Below are 18,011 nucleotides of genomic sequence, written 5' to 3'. Positions count from 1 at the left end.
TCAGTGTAGTATTTTTTGCGAATTAATTATTATCGATTATGCATCGGGGAACACTAAATCTTACACATGGTGAATGTGCCCAAACAGTAATATTGTTTGAGGAAGGTTGGAGTTGCAGAATAATTGGTGAAAGATTTCATGTTATCACCCAATACATTTCTTTGAATGGTCGCACGGAATTTGTGATCATTAATGGAAACCTTGCAACTGACAGGTACATATTGGAGATTTTAAAACTTTTAGATTTTTGCAACTGACAGGTACATATTGGAGATTTTAAAACCACATGTAATGCCATTTGCGCCATATATAGAGATTTTTGTTGATGCAAGACGTATAACGCATTTCAGATTTTCCTTATGCCTCAAATGATATGGTTCGACTCACTGTAGACTAATTATTTTTTTTTAAATCATTCAAATTCAAGTATATCAGTTCGTCCATAAAAACATTAACTCTCAAACGGATAGACCTAGAAACTTTCAGGTTTTGCACTTGAATGGCGCAATAAGTTCGATAATGTGCAAAATCCAACTGGGAGTTCCGTAGATATGCCTAATCGATTTTTTTTTTATGATTTCAAATCAACCTTTTCGATCAGAATTAAATTTTGCATTTAGATTTGAAATCACAATCTCAAGCTCCATGCAAAATTCCATTTTGATCGCCTCAACAGAAGCATGCAAAACTTGGGAAGTATATTGGAGAAAAAAAAAATAATACTCAATATTTCCGTGACCACAAAACCGACAAATTTGGGTTGTGAATATAAAATAAAATTTCAAACTTGTTCAGAACTATCGAAAATTCGTGCATAACAACTCACTGATGACAAATCCGATCATATACCGTTAACTTACAAACAGAAACACCTAGAAACTAGCAGGGTAGGTTCGTAGCTTGAATTCTGCAGTTAAGTTTATAAATGGGCAAAATCCAACTAGAGGTTCCGTAAATATGGCCGTATTACGTTAATTTAAATTTATAAACAGTTACGTGATATCCAAGGGCACAATTGGCGTACGAATGATCGAGCGCATAAAAGCTTCTGACTTCACGTCAATACTTCCCTCATTTTATTGATTTTAGATTCTAAGTATGTTTTGCCATCTAGTATATAGATAAAAATACCTTTGTATGAAATTTTTCACTGAAAACAAATGTGGTTTTGGCCAATCAGGTTTGAAAACAAAGATGATTTATGGTGAATTCACACACATATGATTATGAAAAATTTATTTGAAAGCAAAATGCTTAATACAAATGAACTCGTTGAAAAATAATATTAATTATCGATTGGTGAAGTATTTTATCCTCCATTGGTCAGAGATAACACAAGTCAAAGTAATTTAAAAAAGAAGGCTTCACATTCCTTGTCATCGGTCCCATGCTCTTCACGTTTCCCTTGGATGCCATTTTTAAGAGATTACTGAATGGTATTATCTTACTCTCAAAAAACTAAAACATAACTTCAAATTAAATCATGGAAACATCACTATCTTCCTGTAAAACCCTTCCATATGGAAGCGATACTGGCGGCAGCGCTATTAACTAAACCGCCAGCCATGCTGCTAGCCTGCTGATTGTTGATCACCTGACTAGTCTGTACAGTGACTGGCCCCGCTTGTACTTCTGGGTACTGTATATTGGGTAACTGAAAACAAAATTAATGATGTAGTAGTAATAAAATCACTTTTTTATTTCCTATAACTAAAAATTATAGACCATATTAGAGAGGTTAGAAAAGCATTTTAAAATACTATCCTTTCCTTTTTCTTATGCCAATCTTTTGCTTTTCATATTTGGCAGGGGCTACTATACTGCAAGAAGAAGCTTTTGCTACTTGCTTCAAATGGTTTAGTGAACTTTCTTCATTTCTTGTTAACACATGACAAGTTTATTTGTACAAGTACTTTCAGCCAAATGAAAACGTAGCTTTTGATGATTTGGCAAGTTTCTAAAGATTTATTTCTTTTGACACTAATTCAGTAAACCTTTCTCAACAAGCTACCATCATGATTTCACAACAAAGTTGTATATTTTTGATACAATGTTGATAATAGTTTCAATTACAAATAATAGCATGTAGATTTTACTATTTGAAATCACTAACTAATGACAATTCTTAGCAGATCAATTCTTAAATTCCTCAAGTCCCAAGTTCAAGACTATGTTTTCACAAAGATTGGTAAATGAATAAAGTACCCCAAGCTGAAGACATACTCAGGCTACTAAATTTAGAGCCAAAATATCTGTTCGATATGATATTAATGGAGTCAAGAATAACATGCATACTTACAGCTTCCCAACCACTCAAACCATCCTCTGAATCAGAATCATCCCCTTTTTGTAAGTCTGTCATAATAGGTTTTTCCAAATTATCAACTTTATTATTTTCCACATCAATAGATTCTTCCCTAAAAATAGAGGAAGTTGATAAAATTTCGCTTAGTTCTAAAATTACTTGCAAAAAGCACTCACTCCTTATCTGCTTCCTCATCAGGTTCATTTTCTGAGCAGGTTTCCAGCAATTGCAACAGATTATGTATTGTTCCACCAGGAATCAACCTCTCTAAATTAACGTTCCCAGTGTAACATAAGTGGAAAATGTTGGCATTCAGTCTAGCTACTCGTGTGTTGAACTGTTGTTCAGTTAGATATCGGACACAAAACTCGCTGGAAAATTGGTAATTGAAAATATGTATTTAAAAGCTTTGTGTTTATTGAAAAAGCTGTTGTAGTTGGTCTCATGCAAACTTCATGGTGTATGTCTTGCGCATGTGGAAATATGAAATTCAGTATGCATATTAGGATTTTATTTGTAGTTAATAAGTGATAATTTCAGCTCTTCCGGATCTAAGGTGATCATTGTATTTGCATAGAAGTGAAATTCCCTCAATATCTTGCGTTCATCTAGTTCAATTTTGATGAAATTTTATATATCTTGAGGAATTGATATTTTATCTATTGAAAACATTTTTATGACAAAAATTTCCTCAATATACCATCATTATAAGAATTAACCATTTTAAACAACAAATGCTATGACATAGTTCTGATGTATGACATACAACAGTTGATATGTTGAAATAACATATACTTCGAGAAGAACTCAACGGATAGCAGGACTTTAATATTTAAATAAAAATTATCCTTCTTACAGACCACAAAAATATAACTTCTGGAATTACAAAAAATAAATACCAAAGTCAACAGTTATAGTCTCTCTCTATTTCATTAACTAAATTTTTTATGACAGAATTCTGTGAGCTTACCTTGGCGATACCTTGAAAGGAAGTATAGCATTTCTATGTTGAGCTAATATATTAACGAATTGAGTGGTATATGTAAGGGCAGCACTGATACTGTTAGCATGATTTTCATGTTCTGTATTTGTTGTACTTCCTGGTAAGCTACTGCTCTCCTTCACCTCTGCCACTTTAGAAAAATAATAATCAATATTTAAAATGCAATTACTCAATGATTCCTAACAAAAAATGAATATGTAGTATAATAATTTTCAAGAAGAGTTATATAGACAAAATTCATCTTCAAAATAAAAAAGTTTTCGATGAAGTTTGAACTGATAAAGAATTTTTCGAAAACATTCATAATAATTGTAAATATTAATTGATTTTATTAATAAGAATTCCTTTCCAAAAAATAATTATTCATTATCCATTACCGTATTTACATTAATCATATTCTTTTTAGTAATCACGCTTAAAAGTGAAATATTTTTAATGAAAAATGGTTCAACTTACACCACATATTGTAGCAAGTATAATTCCCTGATGCTGGCAAGCTTGGAGCTACAATTGCAAAGTTCATTTCACTGCAGTTTTCAGTATATTCCCAACTTCCTCGTAGATCTAAACTCTGAGAAGCCTCCTCCAGGGCCATAACTAATTCAGATGCTGTTTGTTCTGAATCTCTGAAAGTAGAAAAATTTTCTAAATAAACAAGAGCCACTATACGATCGCTGCAAATAAAATTTGACCATAAGGCAAATGTCTTAGTCACTGACCATTTCAAATTATATTCTGTACATTACGATGAGGAACATTAATTCAATAGGTTTTCTGAACTTATTTTAATGCATTCTCGATTTCTTCTAAGTAACTGAATTACAGAAAGAAAATTGTTAAACGGTGTAGTTTCAATGGTCGTGTGAATACAATTTTTCTTTCTCTCTCCAGAAAGTACAAGAACTTGAATTATATGTCAGTTTACACTAGTCAAGTAGTGAAGACAATTTCGAAACAAGGTTTGGTTAAGTTGGGGGGGCCTCAGTTGAGACTCTACAGGGTGATTTGTCCGATCCGATAGATTTTACTTTTATTATAATAATAACACGTCCCGTGAATCGGTGTATAATCGAATATTGTCGGTGTAGTTTCAATGGTCGTGTGAATACAATTTTTCTTTCTCTCTCCAGAAAGTACAAGAACTTGAATTATATGTCTCCAAATTCACAAAGTTTAGCAGATCTATCAATTTATGAATGAAAAAATTCTTTCTTATGGTTGATGATTTTCACAATTTACAAAAAAAGGACCACATAAAATGATTGTCGAATTATTTGAAAAAAATTATTCAAAAAACTTCAAAACGAAATTTTTATCAAGTTTGCAAGAACCGCAATTTCTGTGTACCAATTATCGACAAACTATTTTCCATTAAATTATCAGCTAAGAATACAAAAAAGGTCATGTCGATAATACAACATCATACATATGTTTAAGTGTTCAATCAAATAAAAAACCAGCAATTATTAGTTCAGTAATGAAGTGATTATCAATAAAAAAATGAACCAAAACATTATTCGACCTTCGATTATGATCAAATTCCTCAACAAATTTCGATAATACAAGCATTCATGGGACGTTAAGAGGTAACATTGAATTTTTAGGAAAATCTACATCATAAATATGCATAGAATGAAATAAAAAAAAAGCTGTAATATCTGTTAGAAATGAAATGCCTGTTCGAGGGTTTCTAAAGAAGTTTCCAGAACAGATCTTCTGGATGAATTTTCTGGAATAGTTCATAGAAAAAGGAATAGGTTCAGAAACAGTTCTCAAAATGGAAAAGAAAAGGTTATTTTCCAAAAGAGATACATAAAATTGAGCAGTTCCAAATTTTTTGTTAGAAATATTTGAAAACAAGATATCACAGGAGAAAATTAGATTAAATGAAAAAAGAAAATTAGGAAAAATAGCTGAGATAGACATCAAACCAGAAATGAAAAAATTTCGAAAAAAATACAATATAGGGCTTTACGTGATAATTAAATATAAATCCAATGTTATTGGCTTATTCCAGAAATTATTTACAGTATATGCTATGATAAGGACTAGTTGGAACTGGAAATGACCAAATGTTGATGACATTCTGGAGTATAATTTAGAAGTAATTATATTTATGAAACCTGAAAAAAAATTGATTGAATGTGATTTATATCAAATACTGGAAAAGAATAAGTTTCAAGAAGTTAACCAAAGATCATAAGAAATCAGCTTCACTGATATTCAAAAAATTGTATTCGAGTTGATTTTTAGAATATTCCCATTACTTCATATTTTCTGATTAAAAGAATTATTTTTCATGCACAAACCCGAAGAATATAAGCACAGGTTCAACGGCATTTTTTGATATCCCTCAATATTGATGAGTTGTTATTATGCAAGTAAATAATTGATTAATCATATTTTTTGGGTTAATAATCCTCATTGTGAAAAATAATTTTTTTATATAAAATATTTCACCTTTTCATAATTGCCTCTGTTAATTTTTTTTGAGATTTAAGTTCCAAAGAGTTAAGAACTGAATACATCAATCATTTGTATTCGGAAAGTCTTTGCTATTCTCATGGACATACTATTTTGTTGATAATTGGGGCATTTACCTTACATATAATATAATTCGAAAAATAAAATACATTTTTCCTACTTGAATGGATGCCTAATATATTATTTCATTATAAAAAGAACTTGCTATTGCATATGAATAAAAGGATAATCAAGAACAAATACAGAATAGAAATGAATTATAAGAATGAAGTATACTTACACTCTTGGTTGTGTTTTAAATATAGGAAAAATATATTGAGAGAGCTCCCGTGATCGAGTTCTAATAAATTTTTTAACATCAGTTTTTTTCAGTTGCAAATCATGTACTATACACAATAGTTTTCCTTCTTCATTTTCAACATATTCTTCAATTTCTTGTATCTTAGTGTCGCATTTATCTTGAAAATCTGCTTTTTTCTTGTTATTAGTTATTAAATTGGACAGTTCTTTTTTATAGTAATTTATTAATTCTCTCTTTTCTTTCAGAATTATCTCCAAAGATCTGACCCTTTCTTTGTAAGTGCGCAATTCAGATTTCTGAAAATGAAACTATATTAATTGAAAAAAAAATTGATTCTAGCATTTTACCAAGTCATATTCTTTCATGACATCTTCTGATAATCCATTGAAAGCATCTTGCTTTTCGTTGTCCTTTAAGCACAATTCATTGAATTCTATTTGACGTTCTCTGTAACTAAATATCACTTCTTATTACAAAAAATATAATTACATATCGAATTAAACATACCTTTTGTCAGTTGGTTGTGCTTTAGAAATGTAAAAATCACCTTCTTCGATACATTTTCTGCAGTAAAATTTTCTTCTGGCTATGAAGCATAATGGACACTTAAATTTTTGAATATCTAATCTGCTTTCACTCTCTAAGGATGAAGATAGATGAAAATCTCTTGGTGTAGTGCCACTTTCGTCTGAACTGCTGGCAGCCATAACAAAACTAAACCATCACGTAAATTAATGTGTTTGCTCAATGACAAAAATTATTCATCAATAATAATTATTCAATTGAAATTTTTCGGAGTCAAAGGTGACCCCCCGATAGTCATGAAATTAATAATTTCTGTTGAATTACAGTATGAATGAAACTACCATCAGCTGATTCTTTATTTTTGTTTTGATTCTATGTCACAATAGCGCCATTTTCAAACAAAGAAAATGCTACAAATGGAATCTAAACTAACATTCGACTTCTGAGTATTTTCGTTGATTTGAACGAAAAACAACAGCGAAAGAGTGATTTCTTTCACCATTTTCATTCTGATAACTAATTCACATTTAAATTATACAATAATATTTGATCTAACCCTGTATTTGCTGTAATGTAAACCAACGTAATATTGACTTTTGACAACATAAACATAAAAGCTTATGACAGCATACATTTGATTTGAATAAAATTGACCAGGAATAGACGTAAATAGTTTACAAATGATTATTTAGAAATATAAAGATTTCAATATTTGATTTTCTGGTAACCGAATTTGTAACTTTATCATTGCATTCATTTTTTACATTGGAATTATCAGATACAAAGTGACCTAATCAAATGGAACAAAACACATGTTTATTGTTTACAGATACCTGTCCACGTGTTTATCTGTCATAAAGATGGAAATAAGGTGAATAAGATTGAAAATACTTTTCGTTGAAGAAATAATTCATAAATTGTGTAATATTTCCTCATGAAAATTTCTAGACAATATTCGCTCATTCAAATGAAAATTAAATAAATGATAAATATATAAATATAAATTATTAAAAAAATTATACATACGAGGGAATAATGTTTCTTACATAGGAATACAAAGTATCCATGTTTAATTTAGTCTTGAAAATCACATTTTTTGTTAATTTTTTCGTATTAGTTTGTCCATTATAATATTTGTTGTATGGACTTTTACAAAGTGAGTATACTCAAAATTGCGATTAGTATAAGCCAGAGATCTCTGGTTTAAGCTTCTTCTGGTGGGGAGGAATAAGGGGGTTGAAACTGGCCATAAGCTCTGATTGGCTAGTCTCTTTAAGAATTTTCTACCTGAAGTTTTGAAGCCTATGAAATCTTCCATTGACTTGATTTACAACTTTACATTGCGTCACCTAAGAGGGTAGTTAATTTTGATGTCACTTTGCAGGTTAATTGGGTAAAAATAATTGAATTAAATTAAATGATTGTTTAAATAATAACTTTGGGGGCACATATTTTGAAGACTGAGATTGAAAAAAAAAGAGTCGACTTAAAAAAATTACCTTAATTCAAATTTGAATGATCGCGCAAAAGCTCCTGCGACTTCATGTCATTTTACGAGAAGTTTACACTAGTCAAGTAGTGAAGACAATTTCGAAACAAGGTTTGGTTAAGTTGGGGGGGCCTCAGTTGAGACTCTACAGGGTGATTTGTCCGATCCGATAGATTTTACTTTTATTATAATAATAACACGTCCCGTGAATCGGTGTATAATCGAATATTGTCTTTGTCTATGCTCTTGTGATATTTTAACTGAAAATTTCATCGAAATTGAATATGATCCATACTAAAGTTATCAATTAAAATCGGACTTCCTAACCTTATTATACCAAAAATTGTGTTGAAATTGTCTTGAGAATTGTGTAGATTATAAAATTTTCTTTTTACTACACTACTATACAGTGTAGTATAGCAAAAAATTCTCCTAAAATCTGACAGTTTCTACCGAAATCACCCTGTATATCATTTCATCACGATGTCCGTCCGGTCCAGCCACCGAAAGCATGATAAATCTTGAACAAAAAACCTAGAAACATGAAAATTTCAAGTCAAGGTCGGATTTTGAATGACTTAAGTCATTCAAGGTCAACTTAACCAATTGTTTTAGTTCCGTTCAGCGGCAATATGGCCGTCCGAAATTTCCTGTTTTCCTGATAATTTCCGAACTGGGGATCAAATGGATGAAATTCTGCATTTACCTAAATGTGAAATCACAATTTCAAGCAATTTGACAATTAAGGAGATGAAACATTTGAAGGCACCTCTTCGAAAAATGCTGAAAATAAGATAGTGGAAAATATTCAAAAAACCAACAATTTCAAACCTGCACAAGACATTAAATTCGAACAAAAATTTTAAAAAAACCGCAGTCCGAAAAAAAGTTTGAAAAATAAAAAATTATATATAGATCTTACCTACTTCCATAAACTCAATTTGAAACCCTCAAATTCAAAGATGAATTGAAAAAGTAAAAATATGATAATTTCACTTTGCATACGAATTAAACGTTAAAAAAATATTATAAATTGATTGTGGTATGAAATGAAAACACTTCTGAAGATACTGAAAAATGATAAGATGAAAATGGGGAAATGAAATCGTTCATCTAATATTTTGCATTCCTGTGAAGAATCAACATTTTGATGAAGGGGATGGAGAATTGAAAATAAAAATTCTTCCTGAAACATCAAAGGAGCCGCACCAAAAACGAAATGAAATTCAGCAAAAGTTTATCAAAGGAACGCTGATAAAATGATGACTGCATGAGTTTAAGCGTCAATAACACGTAAAAAAGTACTACTACTCAAACTGATATACCGCTCCTGAATTTTGGTTCCCTAGGTGACCGCCTACCCTGCCTACCCCCTAGGGAGTGTACTGTCTCAATGCAAATATAGATACATTTCCTTCATTCTCTTCGAAAATTCATAGAAAGGCTAAAATTGATTAAGACTTGTTGCTTCAGAGGAATAAGTAGAAATATGTATACTTATTCTTTATGAGAAATATACTGCTCCACAGGAGTTAGGGATATCGTATTCAATCATTTTGAAAAGTATGTATTCTTCGAGAAAATCGCTGTAAAATCCTTTAATACTCAATAACAACTTGAATCGATCCAATAAAATCAGTATGAGACATTTCGTCGATCTGGTCGCCTTTTTTCTGAAGTTTGGTTCTTTGCATATGTTTCCTGAATGTTCTTATTTTGAAATGGAGTCAGTTTATCAACGGCTTCGATTTGAAACGAGTTTACTGAAAATGCAAAGACGTAAATTAACAAACGCTGAGGCTAATAGGGCTATCGGAATGCTACAGGGTGGCCTAACTCGGGTTCTTGTAGCGGAAAGGCTCCAAGTCAGCCAAAGTGTGGTATCTCGACTTTGGAATAGGTTCAGGCAGACAGGTTCCGTGTTGGAAAGACCAAGGCTCGGTGGGCGACGAAAAACAACACCTGCTCAGGATCGTTTCATCACCGTTTCGGCGAGAAGAAACACTACATCTACGTGTAGAATGCTCCTCAAAATGCAGATGGGGTCCAAGTTTCCATCGAAACCTTCAGACGACGTTTGAGAGAGGTGAATCTAGGTTCTAGACGTCCATTAAGAGGAGTTCCATTGACACGTGACAATAAGAGTCAAAGACTGGAATGGGCAAGGCAACATATCAATTGGAACGATCATTGGCGTAGTGTCCTTTTCACTGATGAATCCAGATATGGACGATTTTCAGATTCTCCAAGAATAAGGGTATGGATAATCCCACGCATACCCTGTAATCGTGGCTATGTTCAAGAAGTCCATCCAATCCGAGGGGCTAGTGTTATGGTATGGGCCGGGATATGTTTCAACGGGCGCACAGATCTACAAATTTGTCCTGGGAATATGACCGCCTTATACTGTAGGGAGCATGTCATTGAAAATGAGCTAAATTTTATTCACGCTGCTATTGGTGAAACTTTTCAATTTCTAGGCGATAACGCTAGACCGCACCGTGCAGCCATAGTTGAGAATGTGCGCGAGGAGCTTGGTATTACACATTTACCAATACCTCCACACTCACCAGATTTGAATTGCATAGAACATGCATGGGATATGCTCTAAAGAGGATAAGATAATCATCAACCTACCCCAGAATCCTTAAATGATCTGAGAGAGCTTCTGCCCCGCTTATGGAACCAAATTTCTCAAGAAATGTTCAACAACCTCGTGTGTAGTATGCAAAAAAGATGTCAAGCTGTTATTGATGCCCGTGGAGGCCATACATTGTATTGATAGTCTTAAAATGCTTGAATTCTCCGAGAATAAAATTTCGTTATTTTACTCGATTTTTCTTAACCACCTTGTATACGCTGCAGACCTACAGGCTTAAATTAATTTTATTTCCTGCAACTTGAAATCATATTTAATATGAATTTTCATCACGAAAATCTCATTTAAACTATATTTTTTTTGCAATTTAAGTCAATATATCCCTAACTCATGTGGAGCAGTTCATTACAATGATTCTAAAAATAAAACCATTTGGATTCTGTCAATCAGGATTCACGAGACGAGACAGTCGGAAATTTTAAAATTGAACAGATTACAGAATATTGAAAATACTATATGTTCCGATTCAGCAATAGTTGTGTGGCTTTCGGAAATCATTTTTCTTTAACCCTGCTAACTCTTGGCTAAACTAAGTTTCCGAGAGGTTCTCTCAGAAGACTATAGGAGCAACGAGATTGAAAACATCAAACAAACTACCATATAAATCATTTATTTTTAAAAATCTCACACTTTTTGAAATGGTTTTATAGCAGCTAAACAGGGGGTTTTGATTGTGCCAACTAACAAAGACTAGAACAGACTAGATCGAAGCTTATAAATTTAAATTAAAAGACCATAGTGTATCTTTCAGCAATCTCAATCAGGGTAAATATTCCCTAACACCTCCAAGCTGCCCTTGGTCTCTTCTGTGCTGTTCTTCCAAGCGCTCTTGTTCTTTTCCATCATTCCCTAGTCCCAATCTTTCGATTGCTTTTTCTCCAAATCTCCCATTTAATTCTTGATACTGTTTCGACTTCCTTATTCCTGTGTCTGGATCGAATGGAAATGAAGATGTCTTGTGGATTTCAGGAATGCCAGCAACGTTGAACTGGATCAAATCTCTGATGAACCCAATGCAGTTGCAAGAAGTAAATATGTATAAAATGGCAAAGAGCTAAAAAAATAATAGATTATCATGCTGATTTGGATGAGTGTTTGATGAACAAGTAACTGCATCACCATATTGATTATTTAATATAACGGAAAAAATCGTTTAACAGTTTCAACATATATAGGCTGAAATAAAGACCTTATTATTATTATTAAATGAATTAATAATCATCATCATATGTGATAAATTTCACTTTGAATCATAGGGTCAATTTTGAAATGGATCGGGTATAAATTCTGTCAGTAAAAAACCTGAAATTTAAAAAGTCCACCTGAAGGATATGTTGAAAATAAATATGTTGCAAATATGTCTTCTATAATCACGCGGCGAGTATGCATCATCTAGATGGTTCGCAGTGGATTCGATTTATTCATTTATTGTGTATTGAGATACCTAATTGAAACGAAAAATCTGGTACAGTGCATTCACTAGAAGTCGAGATATGGTGGATGATTTTTCCATCGCATCAACTGAAATTAACATAGCACGTGGATCAATCTGTACTGCGGAGTGTATATCCAGAGGAGCTTCAATTCTTATGAAAATACTAACGACTCAATTCATATCTTTCATCAAAATCGGTCTAGTAGACTTTAGAGATCAGCTCTGTTATCACAGCTTTGCAAAATGCCAGAGTGGATTCAAGGTACATCAATATCATCGAAAACATCTATGAGAGGGCATCTATACAGATAAGATTAGACGAATCATCTGTAACCTTTGGGTAGAGGTGTACGACAGGGAGACACTATCTCGCCCAAGCTGTTCACACTGGCTTTGGAGGACCTATTCAAGCAATTGAAGTGGGATACTAGGGGTATAGTTGTGGATGGCATTAGACTCAACCATCTGAGGTTCGCTGACGACATTGTCCTCATATGTAATAACATCACAGAACTGAGGGAAATGCTGACTGAACTTGACCTAGCAGCATCTAGAATAGGACTCGAAATGAATTTCAATAAAACGAAAATCATGAGTCCAGACAATATCAACATGAATTTCCGGAACAATACCATCGAATGCGTTACCGAATATATATACCTCGGCCATACCATCAAACTAGGGAAGGATATTCAGCATGCAGAGATAACAAGACGCATAAGGATGGCATGGGCAGCTTTCGGTAAACTAGGACACATCCTAAAGAACAACATGATTCCTATAAATTTGAAGCGCAAAGTATACAACACATGTGTACTGCCCGTGCAAACATACGGATTGGAAACAATGAGTCTGACTAAAAGTTTCGCAAATAAACTCTCAACAACTCAAAGAGTTATGGAACGCCGAATGCTGGGTATCTCTCTCCGTGACAAAATACGAAACGAGTGCATCAGACAACGTACCAAAATCAGAGACGTTCTTCAGGAGGTGGCAGAGATGAAATGGAGTTGGGCTGGTCATGTGGCAAGAATGTCCGAGATCAGATGGGCTCATAGAATAACGGTGTGGAGGCCTAGAGAAACCAAAAGAAGTGTTGGGCGCCCCCAAAAACGGTGGGTGGATGATATTAGGAGGATTGCTGGTAAGAGGTGGATAAGCGTGGCACAGGATAGGGAGACATGGAAGCGGTTGAAAGAGACCTATGTCCAGGAGTGGACGAATGCAGGTTGAAGAAGAAGAAGAAGAAGGTCTAGTAGAATGCAAGAAATTCAGGTACGAAAATTTCTAAATCTGGAAAAGCTGAAATTCGTATCTATATGGGATCACCTACTGCCTTAACAGAATAGACAGACAGACAGACGGGAAACCAAAATTATTTAAAATTGTCCGAAATGCGTGTGAAAATTTTGAATTCGAAGGTAAAACATTTTCCTCTAACTGCGGAAGCTTCGGAAGCAAGTTTATACAGCGAAATTTAAGCGTTTATTTCATAATCCATATCATACCACAATACATTGCTAATTTCGTATCATCAGAACCTCTCACCTAACCTAGCAACAATGACGTCAAAGCGAAACACATTTTACTCAGTTCATCATGCGCATAAGGCGCATGAATGAACGAGCGCTCAAATGCTACTAACAACAATTCAGTGCTTGTTTTTTTTTTAATATGTCATGTGTTCAGCTCTTAAAATTCCCAAAAAAAAACAATCTAGATCTAATATTCCAAAATATTACATTTTCATTACAATTTTAATGGAAGTATAGTATAATTGTTTTTAATTGAGTTTTTTAGAATTAATTTTCCCTGCTTTGGTATATTATTATCACGAAATAATTTATGTAACAGTGAATATGTTCAATAATATCAATACTAATTGGAATTCTGTCCTGAATTATTTTTCCATTTATAAATGGGTTTTTCTAAGGAATATAAAAATGTATACGATGGATGCCATCATTTTCAGTAAATGAATCGGAAAACAAATTTGTATAATTAGAATACAAACGCAAATATGCTCTTTAGAATCCGCTAACATATAATTCTAGCTAAAATCTACTATTCTTACCTGTAAAATTGACAGTTTCATGGCGTGACTGTAAACATGCATCAATTTATTATGAAGGCTAGTCACATACTGCTCTGTTTTACGAAGAGAAAGTGGCTGCAAAGTTAAAGTTATTAAGTCATTAGCTGCGTAACATCTTGATTACGATTATAATTGAAGGTATGGGTCAACTAGGTAGTTTGGTCCATCAAATTATAGACGAGAACATGAATATCTGATACGTTAAAATATATAGTTGATATAAATATTTACCACTATAAATATAGGAACACAAACTTTTAAATTTTTACGGTGTCAGAATTTGATTTTTTTTTGACTGATTCCAAAATGTTTTGAAAATGATTCCCAAAACCATACACACATGCATTCGTCAGTCATCTAGAGTTTAATCGAATATTTCGATGAAATTTGATTCGATACAAAAAGCAATTGATCCTTCTAATAGTTCTAATATCTGATTTCAGATTTAGATTAAATTATTGTGATGACTATCAAGAACTTGAATTTATTAAAATTCATTGACCAAAAGAACACCATGTAAATTAAAATTTTTTATGATTAAAGTGTTAGTTTACAATATCATTACATTAGATGTTATTCCACGTTTGAATCTTTTTGTTTGAACCTTCATATTGTGAAGATAATTATCGTAAGTAATTGCACAAGTGCATCAAAATTACCGATAATTTTGCATGACAGCGTGTTGTCATAAAAACTGCATGAGTTCATTTTCATTTTTGGAGAAAGAGCCCGACACCGAAGGTGGAGGGCTCTTTCTCCAAAAATGAAAATGACCGAATGCAGTTTTTCAAAGAAAACACGCTGGAATGCGAAATTATCCGGTCATTTTGATGCACGAGTGTAATTCGGAGGAATATTTCCCGAATGAACTGTTACATTACTTGTCAAACTGATGTAGAATGGAATTGCCATAGATTTGAACTGTGTAAGATGCATAGAAACTATGCATCTATGAACAGAACAATTATCGCAGTGCAGTTTCGCTTCCTACAATGCAATTATCGCTGTAATTTTCGATAATTGTTCTCCAGATACATAGAATTCTTGACAGGAGGGAAATATTCCCCCAAATTACACTCGTGCATCAAAATGACCGGATAATTTCGCATTCCAGCGTGTTTTCTTTGAAAAACTGCATTCGGTCATTTTCATTTTTGGAGAAAGAGCCCTCCACCTTCGGTGTCGGGCTCTTTCTCCAAAAATGAAAATGAACTCATGCAGTTTTTATGACAACACGCTGTCATGCAAAATTATCGGTAATTTTGATGCACTTGTGCAATTACTTACGAATATTTCCCTCCTGTCAAAAATTCTATGTATACGGATAACAATTATCGAAAATTACAGCGATAATTGCATTGTAGGCAGCGAAACTGCACTGCGATAATTGTTCTGTTCATAGATGCATAGTTTCTATGCATCTTACACAGTTCGAATCTATGGCAATTCCATTCTAAATCAGTTTGACAAGTAATGTAACAGTTTATTCGGGAAATATTCATTAAAATGTAATCAACAAGATGGAAAGATTTGATACTCAATATGAGTCTTCAAAAATTGCCCAAGAATGGACACACTTGATAGCTAGTTTCGAAAACTTCATAACCACGGTTAGCAATGAAACTGAAACTGCTTATAAATTATGCAAGTTTTTTTTTTGCACAAATTATTCTGAAGCTAAAAAGATCTTAACTGATTTACTCATTTGTGAAATTCAAAAATCAAATAATATTGATACAGTCTTACCAAAAGACGACAACATCCAGAAAAACTGAAATAATAAACTAAAAATACCTACAAGCACTGGGACAATTGATAATAATAAGCGAGATGATCATTAATGAGATTCTTTCATAATTTGACTAAATTCTATTCAAATAGGACAATGAATATTAGAAAATAATAAATTGAAACTTCATAATGCAATTAGTCAAGCGCAGTCTCTCGAATTTGCCCAAAAACATTCAGAAGCTCCTGTAAATCCAGTGGCGTTCATCAATATGCGACACTTTCATGCAAAGATCAATTTTATCCGAAATAGACAAATTGGAATACAAAATAAATAAAAAGTCGAATCTTTCAAACATTAATTCAATATCCATTTTTGGTTTCCTCAGAAAATTGTCATTAGGTTCTTCAATGTAGATTCATTTTGATTCTGTAAGGAAACGGCTTAATCGATTCTTTCAATTTCTGGAAGAAACCTTGGTATTGCATTTTATTTTCTTTCATCACTATTTCGGTTCAGACTAAATTCAGTAATTTTTTTCACAAAAAAATTTATAGTTTTTCTTTATTTCACTTTGAAATTTGAACGAATTTTAATTTTCTTTAAATTTTTACATTCTGATGAAAAAATAGAAAAACAGGCCATTTAGAGTTTTTCAAAAAAAAATTATATGTATTTAAATTTGAAAATTCAGAATATCAATAAATGGAAATATTTTGAAACAAAAAAGCGATAAATGACAATTGGCTTGAAGTAATGTTTCAGAAAAATTGGTAATTCCATGGTATTGAAAAAATTTTGGAATTCATCATTGAATTATTTGGGGAACGATTGAAAAACTTTTCAATTTTCAAAGTGGTATAAAACAAAACTATAAATTTTTTTGTGGAAAAAATCACTGATTTTATTAACTGTCATTCGAAGGTTTCTTCCAAAAATTGGAAGATTCGAACAAGCGATTTCCACACAGAATCAAAATCTGCATTGAAGCACCTGGCGAGAAAGTTATATAGTGTACAAACTTGAAAAGTAATAAATGCTCATAATTTCACACGTTGGTTCTTTTCCCAACTTTTTTTTAATTTCTTACTTATAGGAAACTTATTTCAAATTATAGGAAACAATCTTATAATAAATGTAATAGTTCGATTTAGATATTTGGATTTTTAAACCAGTTTGATGATTATATAGGTAGGCAGATAATTTGATCCGTTAACTTTAAGACACAAGGAATCAATTGACCTGATAGATTAGGTATAAACATCTCAATAATCCAATACATACCTATATCTATAATTTGATTGCATTCAAAAACCGAAAATTTTGGAGTTGGAAATTTTATTCCTTAAAAATGAATAATTATGGAGTCAGACACATAAGTTTTGATGACAATTTCTAATCGAAAAGTTTTAATTTTTTTTTGCATTTTAAAATGCTTGTGATGATTATTCATGAAATAAATCGATTGTGCAGGGATGTAACGTACTTGATGGGAATTTATCGAAATAGAGAGTGGTTATGATTACTTTCTCTTTCAGTCGGCTCCTACCTATTGGACAGAACATTACGAGATTCGAAAGTGGATTCTTAAAACTTTACATTTGTTGTGAAAATGAATTTCTTTTTACTAACGGTGAGTTTTCTTGAAATAATTGCTTGTAATTTTTCATTTTAGTTTTTTCATTTGGGGTGTACTTTATGGTAGAGCACTTGAAAATTTTCAAATTCTTTGATGAGTAATGCGTTACAACTAATTTTTCGTGAATTTATATCAGTGTTGAATATTTCTTATTGATTAAAATAATACCTATACGTCTAGTAGGCTATTGATGTCAAGGTTCTTCTCGGCTATTCTCTGTTAACTGTTTTGAGTAGTTTCATAATTTTGTGCATTTATTATTGAATGTGTTTACGTAGTATTTCTTATGAAATATACAGTTTCCTCACTGATAAGTAGGTAGATATCTTTAAATGAGACTCTTAAAC

At 32.4% G+C, this 18,011-nt stretch overlaps 2 protein-coding genes across 4 annotated transcripts; both read right to left on the bottom strand.

The window, feature by feature from the left end:
* Nucleotides 1-1,221: 1,221 nt before the first annotated feature.
* Nucleotides 1,222-8,244, bottom strand: LOC123688700 (beclin 1-associated autophagy-related key regulator). 3 transcript variants are annotated; one of them, XM_045627332.1, is made up of 9 exons: nucleotides 8,118-8,244; nucleotides 6,601-6,807; nucleotides 6,441-6,546; nucleotides 6,073-6,389; nucleotides 3,765-3,934; nucleotides 3,276-3,438; nucleotides 2,482-2,676; nucleotides 2,300-2,417; nucleotides 1,222-1,654 (listed from the first exon to the last, which is right to left on the bottom strand). In XM_045627332.1, exons 2-9 carry the CDS (start codon nucleotides 6,798-6,800, stop codon nucleotides 1,496-1,498), a joined length of 1,428 nt encoding a protein of 475 aa, XP_045483288.1. In that variant the 5' UTR covers nucleotides 6,801-6,807; nucleotides 8,118-8,244; the 3' UTR covers nucleotides 1,222-1,495. The 3 variants fall into 3 exon arrangements, with proteins under 3 accessions (XP_045483288.1, XP_045483287.1, XP_045483286.1); XM_045627331.1 differs by lacking the exon at nucleotides 8,118-8,244 and adding an exon at nucleotides 7,645-7,700; XM_045627330.1 differs by lacking the exon at nucleotides 8,118-8,244 and adding an exon at nucleotides 7,175-7,342.
* A 3,116-nt stretch (nucleotides 8,245-11,360) lies between these two features.
* Nucleotides 11,361-14,569, bottom strand: LOC123670718. The gene is made up of 3 exons (XM_045604250.1): nucleotides 14,552-14,569; nucleotides 14,276-14,371; nucleotides 11,361-11,820 (listed from the first exon to the last, which is right to left on the bottom strand). Exons 2-3 carry the CDS (start codon nucleotides 14,315-14,317, stop codon nucleotides 11,527-11,529), a joined length of 336 nt encoding a protein of 111 aa, XP_045460206.1. The 5' UTR covers nucleotides 14,318-14,371; nucleotides 14,552-14,569; the 3' UTR covers nucleotides 11,361-11,526.
* Nucleotides 14,570-18,011: the final 3,442 nt, after the last annotated feature.

This window comes from Harmonia axyridis, chromosome 1 (assembly GCF_914767665.1).
Source record: "Harmonia axyridis chromosome 1, icHarAxyr1.1, whole genome shotgun sequence".
NCBI classification, from domain to species: domain Eukaryota; kingdom Metazoa; phylum Arthropoda; class Insecta; order Coleoptera; family Coccinellidae; genus Harmonia; species Harmonia axyridis.
This window is presented reverse-complemented; position numbering and strand designations above follow the sequence as displayed.